Source organism: Bison bison, unplaced genomic scaffold (genome assembly GCF_000754665.1).
Source record: "Bison bison bison isolate TAMUID 2011002044 unplaced genomic scaffold, Bison_UMD1.0 scf7180017864295, whole genome shotgun sequence".
NCBI classification, from domain to species: Eukaryota; Metazoa; Chordata; class Mammalia; order Artiodactyla; family Bovidae; genus Bison; species Bison bison.
This window is the reverse complement of record NW_011494867.1, coordinates 1,255,907-1,265,937: the sequence shown is the minus strand read 5'-3', so window position 1 is coordinate 1,265,937 and position 10,031 is coordinate 1,255,907. Positions and strand designations below refer to the sequence as shown.

At 46.6% G+C, this 10,031-nt stretch overlaps 1 protein-coding gene across 2 annotated transcripts in view; it reads left to right on the top strand.

Moving 5' to 3' along the window:
- Nucleotides 1-10,031, top strand: part of PDPR (pyruvate dehydrogenase phosphatase regulatory subunit) — a 45,532-nt gene that overhangs the window by 6,594 nt on the left and 28,907 nt on the right. For both annotated transcript variants that reach the window (XM_010850731.1, XM_010850730.1), the window contains exons 2-3: nt 5,234-5,521; nt 6,621-6,754. In XM_010850731.1, the coding sequence (XP_010849033.1) occupies nt 5,298-5,521; nt 6,621-6,754 (358 nt within the window). In that variant the 5' untranslated portion in view covers nt 5,234-5,297. The remainder of the gene's footprint in view (nt 1-5,233; nt 5,522-6,620; nt 6,755-10,031) is intronic.

Here is a 10,031-nt window from a genome sequence, read left to right as displayed (position 1 = left end):
TTGAGAGTCCCTTGGACTGCAAGGAGATCTAACCAGTCCATCCTAAAGGAGACCAGTCCTGGGTGTTCTTTGGAAGGACTGATGTTGAAGCTAAAGCTCCAATACTTTGACCACCTGATGCGAAGAGCTGACTCATTTGAAAAGACCCTGATGTTGGGAAAGATTGAAGGTGGGAGAAGGGGACGACAGAGGATGAGATGGTTGGATGGCATCACTGACTCAATGGACATGGGTTTGGGTAAACTCTGGGAGTTAGGGATGAACAGGGAAGCCTGGTGTACTGCGATTCACGGGTCGCAAAGAGTCAGACACGACTGAGCGACTGAACTGAACTTCACCCGTGCTATCACATTCATTCAGGTACAGCCAGAAGTATTAGTTATCTCGCAAATTCCACCTCGTTCTGCCAGCAGGAGATTGAGAGCTAGACTGTTGTCAAGAACTACATTAGCCAAAGAAACGAGAGGACTTATCCAATCTGTGCCATCATATAAGCAAACTGATGAGATTTCTCAGTGTTGCTTCATGATAGGTAAAACCTCCCCGTGAAACTGTGGATCTGATGGCCAGCCCTGCCCCCACTGAGATCATTCCTAGTGCTCTCTGGGTACAGTGTGAGCCAGAGTGGTCCTGTTACAGATGAAAATCCCACTCACCTTGTAGTCCGTACACTATGTGTTCCTTTAAAGTGAACTTTATACAGTGCATTTATAGTCTGTAGCCTGGCTGGAAAAGCACAGAGCCTGGCCAGAGTTCCGTAGCATATAATGGTTTGGGTGTCTGCAGAGGAAAGGATGCAGATCTGCGTGTCCATCTCACAGTTGTTAAGTAGACACATCCTTGAAGGACATAACTGTTGTTATAACTTAAAACAATAAGGAAACAGCAGACCGTTACGTTGATAATGAAGTGGGTAAAGCTCGACAACATTTTGAACAAGATGTTCATGTAAGATCCTGCTGAGTGTAGTAACAAGAATGGCTATTAACAGTCTAACCCACTGCATCATTTAACTTGTCTGTCGATGCTGTCTTTTTTTTCAATATATAATTTACTTATTGTTAATTGAAGAATAATCGGCTTTACAATATTGTGTTGGTTTCTGCTGAACATCAGCATGATTCAGCCATAGGTATACCTGTGTCCCCTCCATCATTTATTTATGTGAGTGTGTTGCACTCTCAGCTGCAGCATAGGGGATCTTCAGATCTTCACTGTCATGTGGGATCTTAGTTCCCCAGTCAGGGATCAAACCACGCCTCCTGCATTGCAAGGTGAATTTTTTTTTTTTTTGCAAGGTGGATTCTTAACCACTGGGCCAGCAGGGAAGTCCCGATGCTGCCTGTCTTGAATAGGTATCTCAGCTCTTCCACTGGCTTTACAGGTGGTGGTTCTTCTGTTGTGACCTGTGGGGTTTCTGGAGGTAAGAGCTTTAGTCTGGACAAATGTACCCAGCTAAGATATCCCTTGCTTTTTGACAGCAGTGGGCGTGGTTCAGATTACTTTATAGGTGCCTTTCCATATTGGCACTTCAGAGAAGTGGTTGGTCTTCAGAGAACCTGTCTTTTCAGGGTTTGTTTTGGGTTTTTTTTGTAATTTTTATTTGTTTACTTTTGGCTGCACTGGGTCTTCATTGCATCGGGCAGGCTTTCTCTAGTTGTAGCTGGCAGAGGCTCTCTTGGTTTCGGTGCGTGAGCTTCTCACTGCTGCGGCTTCTCTTGTTGAGGAGTACAGGCTCTAGGCACACGGGCTCAGTACTCATGGCTTGTGGGCTTAGAGCTTGGGCTCAGTAGCTGTGGCACAGGGGCTTAGTTGCTCTGCAGCGTGTGAAATCTTCCCGGACCAGGGATCTCCAACCTGTGACCCCTGCAATGGCAGGCAGATTCTTTTTTTTTTTTTTTCCCCTTTTTTTTTTGTTAGTTTTGGCAGGCAGATTCTTAACCACTAGACCGCTAGGGAAGCCCTGGTCACTTTATTTTTTAAGTGATTAAAATTTTTTTAATTTTCTTTTTATTGGAGTATAGTTAAATTACAATGCTATGTTGGTTTCAGGTGTACAGAAAGTGGATCTGGTATATAAATCTCCATTCCTTTTCAGATTATTTTCCCAAATAGGTTATACAGAATATCGAGTAGAGTTTCCTGTGCTATATGCTTGGTCCTCATTAGCTTTATGTAATAGTGTGTGTTTGTTAATCCCAATCTCCTAATTTATCCCTCCATCCCACATTCCCCCTTTAGTAACCATAAATTTGATTTCTAGATCTGTGAGTCTGTGTTCTGTAAAAAGTTCACTTGTGTGGTTTTCATTTTCTTTTTTATTAGTTGTGTTTATTTTGGCTGTGCTGGGTCTTCACTGCTGTGCAGACTTTGCTCTGGTTGCGGTGAGCAGGGGCTGCTCTCTAGGTGAGGTGCTCAGGATGCTCGCTTCAGTGGCCTCTCTTGTTATGGAGCTCGTGTTCTAGGGCGCTTGGGTTCAGTACTTGCAGTGTGTGGGCTCAGGAGTGGCGACTCCTGGGCTCTCACACACAAGCCCAGTAGTTGTGGTGCCCAGGCTTAGTTGCTCTGAGGCATCAGGGATCTTCCTGGATCTGGGATTGAACCCTTGTCTCCTGTATTAGTGGGGAGAATCTTTACCACTGAGCCTCCAGGGAAGCCCTGTGTCATTTTTAAAATTAAATTCCACATGTAAGTGATATCACATGGTATTTGTCTTTCTCTGTGGGACTGACTCCACTTGGTGTGAAAATCTCGAGGTCCGTCCATGCTGTGCAGATGGCGTTGTTATGTTCCATTTAACGGCTGAGCAGTATTCCACTGTATACGTACTGTTGTACACGCAGCTTGTATATGTAGCGTATGTACTACACCGTCTTCATCCTTTCCTCTGTCAGTGGACATTTAGCTCACTTCCATGTCTTGGCTGTGGTAGATAGTGCTCCAGGGACCATTGGAGGGCGTGTATCTTAGTGAATTATAGTTTTCTCTGGGTATATGTCCAGTAGTGGGATTGCTGGATCATACGGTAATTCTATATTTAGTTTTTTTTAGGTACCTCCATATTGTGCTCCACAGTGGTTGTGCCGATTTGCATTCCCACCAACAGTGTAAGAGGGTTCCCTTTTTCTCCACACCCTCTCCAGCATTTGGTGTTTGTAGGTTTTTTGATGATGGCCCTTCTGACCAGTGAGAGGTGATACTTCACTATAGTTTTGATTTTAATTTCTCTAGTGATTAGTGATGTTGAGCATCTTTTCTTGTGTATTTTGGCCATCTGTCTGTCTTCTTTGGAGAAATGGTGAGGTTTTAAGGGAGAAAAATGAAGGATTGGAACTTGGGAGATGATGGGTCTTGTGGCGATGGGCTTAGACCAGGACTAACTGTGTGGACAACTTTCCATCTTGAGGCAGAGTCTGGCAGGGACCTGAGGCGCGATGGGACACAAGGTGGCCAGGATGGTTGGTCCCTGGGTTTGGGCCTGCCTCGGCCACGGATGCGAGAGTCCCCTGACGGACGATACCTCAGCCCTGGACGGTTTGGGCTGCTGGCGGTTCACGGGTGCGGGGGCTGTCGTGGAGGTGGGGGCTTGCTCGCCGCCCTGACGTCTGCTTGGCGCCCCCTCTGCTCCTAAAGCCGCCTCTTCCTGTGCGTCCGAGACTCTGTGGTGTGCGGCAGCTCTGTCTGCAGGTTCCTGACGCTTGACACGTGCTCTGTTTTGCTGTCGCATCAATTCTGTTAAAACCCTGCCTTGGTCGTATGCAGCCTGTGGTACTGGACCGAGGAGCAGAGTCTTCTTGGTCAGTTCCTGCCACTGCCCAGGGTTCACGGATGTGGCAGCCTCCAGGCCAGGTCCCTCGGTGTCAAAGTGGGTTCTGGGACTCGTTAATCAATAGAAGTTCAGGCGTGGCTTTCTTGGGAGTCGTGCTGAGACATGAGCGTGAAAACCAGCAGCAGGTGCCCTTGTGGCTCCTGCGGAGGAGAGCAGGCCGCCCACCCACTCGGTGCTGCTGTGCACGGGGTCCAGTTCCTGCTTCTGCTCTGGGCACCTCAGAGATGGCAGTCTCAGGCTTGGGCACTAGCTGCTCCATGTTTCCCGGCACTGCCTGCTGGGTCTCTGGCTATTGACTCTGGGACCTTCCACTGTGCTCACAGACACCCTCACAGCCTCCACCATGTCTAATCCTTCTCAAGTTAAACATGGTTGTTTAACCCTCAGACTTGGCCCTCCTCCTTATTTCTCCGTTTTTCCCATTTTAGCTTCAGTTGTTGGCAAATGAGTTCTGTCATCTCTGTTTCCCAAGCAATCCAGTCGTTTCTCTGACTCCACTGCCCCCATCCTCATCTGAGCCAGCCTGGTGTTTCAGTGAGAAGTGCGACAGTTTCCTGGCTCACCTCTGCTTTCCCTGTCCTCCTGGGAGCCTTCTGTAGAGCCAGCCTCACCCTGGAGAAACAAAGCAGACCGTGTCATCCCCCTGCTTTAGTGTTTTCCTTTGCACTTAGAGTAAGCCCCGCTGCTCGCGGGGATCCTGGAGCCCCCACATAGTTGGTCTCTGCCCCTCCAGCGCGGCCTCTTCTGGGGATCCTGGAGCCCCCGCGTCGTTGGTCTCTGCCCCTCCAGCGCGGCCTCTTCTGGGGATCCTGGAGCCCCCGTGTGGTTGGTCTCTGCCCCTCCAGCGCGGCCTCTTCTGGGGATCCTGGAGCCCCCGTGTGGTTGGTCTCTGCCCCTCCAGCGCGGCCTCTCTTGGGGATCCTGGAGCCCCGTGTGGTTGGTCCCTACCCCTCCAGCGTGGCCTCAGGTGGCCCCCCTCTCACGTGCTGTGCACACACTGTCCCCTCTTCTGTGCTGACTCCTCAAGCTCCGTCTCTCCAGGCCTTTGCACTCACTGCTTCTTTCCAACTTCACATATCTGGTTCTTTGTCATTCAGGTCTTTTCAAATGTCTCCTCTCTGACCACCGTATTTTGAGGCTGCCCCCAGTGACCCTGTCCTGTTAGCTCTGTTGCTTATTTTGTTCGTATATTGGCTGCTTGTCTGTCTGTCTCAGATGTAAGTTGTGTAAAGGCAGGACCTCCTCGTTTGTCTTCCCCGCTGTTACACCTGGCAGCGTGTCTGGAACTCAGTAAGTCCTGAAACGTTTGCTGAGTGAACAATTAGCGTTCTGGGTTTCAGCCTTTTCTCGTTAATCCTGTGCTCTGAGTGTAGTGTAATGACGCACTTGGTTTCCTCTGTCTAGTGTGAATTATTGGGATCTGCTGCGTGGCTGAGCGAGAGCACGGCCCCTGTTGCTGACAGACGTGATGCTGCCCCGGTTGCTGGCAGTGGTCCGAGCACCGGGAAGCCGCCGAGGATGGCGGGAGGGCTCCCCAGCCAGAGGCAGTGCGTCAGCGACCGCGGCGCCGCCCGTGGCCCTGCCCGCCCAGGCGCAGGTGGTCGTCTGCGGCGGTGGAATCATGGGCACGTCCGTGGCCTATCACCTCTCCAAGATGGGGTGGAAGGATGTCGTCCTTCTGGAGCAGGGCAGGTAGGACTCCAGCTGGCCGTGGCCTGGGGCTCTGCTGCTCTGGGCTACCCTCATCTCTGTCATCTCAGCTCACCCACCAATAGCTAACCTAAGTGTCACTAAGTAGCATGAATAAATTACAAAAATGAAATCTTCAGGACTTCGTTTTGCGATGCCTAATAGTCCTGTTTTCTGGTTTTCAGAGATTGTGATGTAACAATTAGATAAAGGATGTATGTATTTCTGGTTTAAAGTACATCTTAAAAAAAAAAAAAATAAAGTACATCTTGCTCTCTGTTGTATTAATTCAGCAATAAATACTGTGACTCGGGTGCTTCTTCTGTGAGCTGAGATGAAATTGGCTATATTCTGTCTTATTTCTGTTCCTTTTCTTTGATTATTTTAGAAATGATCTAAATTACTTTAGATTACAGAACAGTTGCAGTGATAGTGCAGAGTTACCTCACATCCACGTTCATATGTTACCAGCATCTTCTGTAAGGATTAATGTCTCAGTTCATGAGCCAGGATTGATACATTCGTTTAAACTAAAGTCGATGCTTTATTTCCCCTAGTGTCCTTTTTCTGTTCCAGGCTTTTGTTCCCTGCCACAAATTGGACTTCATTCTAAATTCTGAATAGGTGACACATTGACGTAGTTCAAAATTGAAAATGTGTAAAAGAGTACATAGGGAAAAGTCTCCTTCAGCTCCTTAACCTCTAACGACAAGTTTCCCTCACTGAAAGTGAATTAAGTTCTTTAGGTACCATTCCAGATAATCCTCTCTGTATATAATCAAATAAGTGTTGGTAGGTGTGTATGCGGGTATCTGGAGATTCATTTATGTGTTTCATACAAGTGACAGCATACCCTGAATAGTTTCACTCACCTGGCTCTTTTCATTAGAGTTGCTCCATTAGGATTGGCCCATGAAAGTGGTTTTTTTTTTGTTTTTTTTTTAATGTTGTATAGGTGAAATTCCACAATTTTAAATCATTCTTACGTTGATAGATAGTGAGGTTGACTGCTTCTTTGGCTGTCGCAGCAGTGGTGTAATGAGGAACCTTGAACTTGCTGTACTCATTGACGTGTGCGTCTCCCTGACCATCTGTCCTGCAGGCTGGCTGCTGGCTCCACGAGGTTCTGTGCTGGCATCCTAAGCACCGCCAGGCACTTGGCCATAGAGCAAAAGATGGCAGATTATTCAAACAAACTTTACCATCAGTTAGAGCAAGAAACGGGGATCCAAACAGGTAAGCAGGTAGTCTAGGCCCGTACTCAGTACTCTGGTGCTGCACCAAGGTGGCCTGTTGGTCTGGTAGTTCAGGCTTGAGTTTCAGCCCGGGCTCTGCCACTTGTCCGGCTCTGACCTTGGGCGAGTCTCTTAGCTTCTTGCACTGTCTTCACTTCCCTTATCTGTAGATTTAGGGTCTTCAGTCAGTACCCTAGCTCCTTTTCAGATTCTGTTATTCTTATGAAGTGAAAATCTTCCTGGGCCATTTCCTATATATTCCACTCCTCAAAGTATAATAGGTGGCAACACTTAGCACCTCAACTTCAGGTATTTGGTGGTTAAATCATAGCTTGACCCACCCAAATATTGATACTTAATGGTATTTCTAACTATAAAGCACATACATGTGTTTCTCCTTACCTGTGTAATTAGGGGAGTAAGGACACAGACTATAAGCCACTTACTGGAGTAAGTAAGAGTCCCAAGAGCACGAAAATGAATCTAAGACCATGATCCATATGGCAGCAAGGCAGAAAGAAAGTCTAGTACTTTGTTGTAAGGTGATGTGTTAGCAAGAAGCCCAGAGTCAAAGCTAGTTTCATTGCTGATGAAGCAGTTTGGTGACCACAGTACTGTTAGGGGATGGTGAGGCCCAGTGCTGATGACAGGATGAGGCCTGTGTGTCATTCACATCACAGATACATCAAGATTAATGCTGACAAAGGATGGTAGCTTTTATTTTGCCAACTGAAGTATAACCTTATTTGTAAATTGTAACTTAAGACTGAGTTTCTAGTAACTTAAACATGGTAGACACGGACCTAACTGTACTTCAGTCTTTTTCAGATGGATTTAATTTAATGACTTGAATCAGGCATTAACCAGGGTTTGGGTCAGAAGAGGGTCCACAACAGGCCCGGAGCGGGCACTGCTGACTCCTGGCCCCTTGGTTCAGTGACTTGTGCTTTGCTGCGCCTGGCACTCCTCCGCTGTTAGAGTCCAGAGGGATGGGGGCTGCAGGCTTCTTTTCTGGAAGATCATTGAGTCTACCTTTGTTCTGGGTCACCGTCTGGAACCCCCTGTTGGGCCTGATCTCCGTGGTGCCTGTGGGGCAGTGAGGAAGGCAGGCAGCCGAGAGCAAGGGCACCCCCAGTGTGTCACCCCAGTGCCACCCACCAGGGCCGCAGTGAGACACGACGCGGGGGCCTCCCTGACGGAGGAGTCTGCTGTCCACAGGATGGACGGGTGTGCACTCCCATGACCGCGGTCGTTCAGGGGACTGCTTGAGACATTAAATAAATGACATCTGTACAGCCTAGTTTGTTTTTTTTGTTGTTGTTTTTTGTTTTTTTTTGCCTAGGAGCATGCAGGATCTTAGTTTTCCAACCAGGGGTCAGACTTTCCCCTGCCGCCCTGCAGTGGAAATGCAGAGATTTAACACCCATTGAACCACCAGGGAAGTCCCAAAACCTAGATTTAATGGTACCATATAATAAGCTAATCTTCTGAAAATAGTTCACTCACATCTGTTAACTGCGTTCAACTCAGAGTTACTGGGTCACTTCAAGAGTCCTCATTATACAAAATTAGTTTCTACTTGCTTCTTTTGTACCTGATAAAATTTTTGTCAGGTGACTGAATGTGATAATCTAAAAGTTTTAATAGTCTTCTGAAAGTATTTCATGTATTATTTGACCTTATAATAAGGATAGGTCATTCTTTTACAGTTAAAAAACCTAGATGCAGGTAGATTAAGCTACTTTACCAAGTTGATGACCAATTAATTTTTAAAAATATTTTGTGGGTTATAAGGAACTTTTAGAAAGTTTTAAATATATGTAATAAATTATTATGATAAATATGAATAATACAGAAATATAAAAAGAAAAAGTCAACCTCCCCACTGAATACCCACCAAAAGGTTACCACTCTGTGGTTTGTTCATGTGTACTTTATTTTAACCAAAATGAGATTGTATTAAGCATATCTGTACCTTGTTTTTTCCACTTAATATCTTCCACAAAAATATGCATGCATAAAATTAATGAAGTCCACACACAGGAATATTAAGTAAATGTAAAAAGGAGGAGGAAGATGTCTATGAACTGCTGTGAAATGATCTCTGGGATACATTGTTACATGAGAAAACCAAGATGCTAAAAGCTATATAAAATGTACTGCTTTTGTATAATAACTAAGAAGCAATAATAAAATATACATTATTTTGCAAATAAATATAGAAAGGATAAGTCAGAAAGTATTGAGGTTGGCTGTGCTTCCCTGGAGGTTCTGCAGTAAAGAATCTTCCGGCTAGTGCAGGACACCAGAGTTCGATCCCTGGGTCAGGAAGATCCCCTGGAGAAGGAAGTGGCAACCCACTCCAGTATTCTTGCCTGGGAAATCCCATGGACAGAGGAGATCCTGGAGGGCTGTACTCCGTGGACTCGCAAAAGAGTCAGACACGACATAGCACCTAAACAACAGCAGCTGAGGGTGGTCACCCCAGAGTAAGTGGGAACATTGTGCATGGTGGGGAGGTGGGGGGTAGTTGATATTTCTGGCTTGACGCTGTGTAGTTTTGACTTTTAGAATGATTTGGACATTCTCCATACTCAAAAAAAAAAAAAAAAAACTATCAGAATGGGAGGGAACCAACAGTGGAATACTAGCAGAAATAACATAGTTGCATTTCAGATGAATAACAGCTTTATTATGGGGAAAAAAAGAACAGACTCGGAGACTTCTGACCATAGTGTTTAACTCTACCTTCAGTGGAAGACAAAAGGAACTGTGACCAAACATTGACCTGTACTTAGCAAGGTATTGTTCACAGGGTTATGAACATTGTTGCTTTCTGTGTATCCTAGGACAGAGGAAAGGAATAGATATAATGAGGATATGTCTAATTCTTACAAAAACCAGGCTCTGAAATGATCATGACTGTATTTCCGTTTTAAAAAGACACCTGACTGATTCAAGCTTTTCTTCATGAAAACTGATAGGACATTGCACTCTGAGGATTGCCATTGACTCAGGGGTCGTAGTGGTCACATCCAGTACGTTGACTGCAAACAGCAGGAATTCCTGGGGCTAAGCTGGGCAACAAGGAGCTTCTGGAAGGCCACTGGGGCCTGTGGAGTGGGAGGTGGCTGCCAGCTGGAGGCAGGGTAGAGCCAGGTGGTGAGGACCCAGGCCCTCAGCTGGAAGGGGGGTGGGCTAGGCAGGATGCTGCTGCTCCTGAGATGAGAGGAGGGACCTCCGCCTTCTCTCCTGGCTCAAGCCCGTGTTCCAGGAGG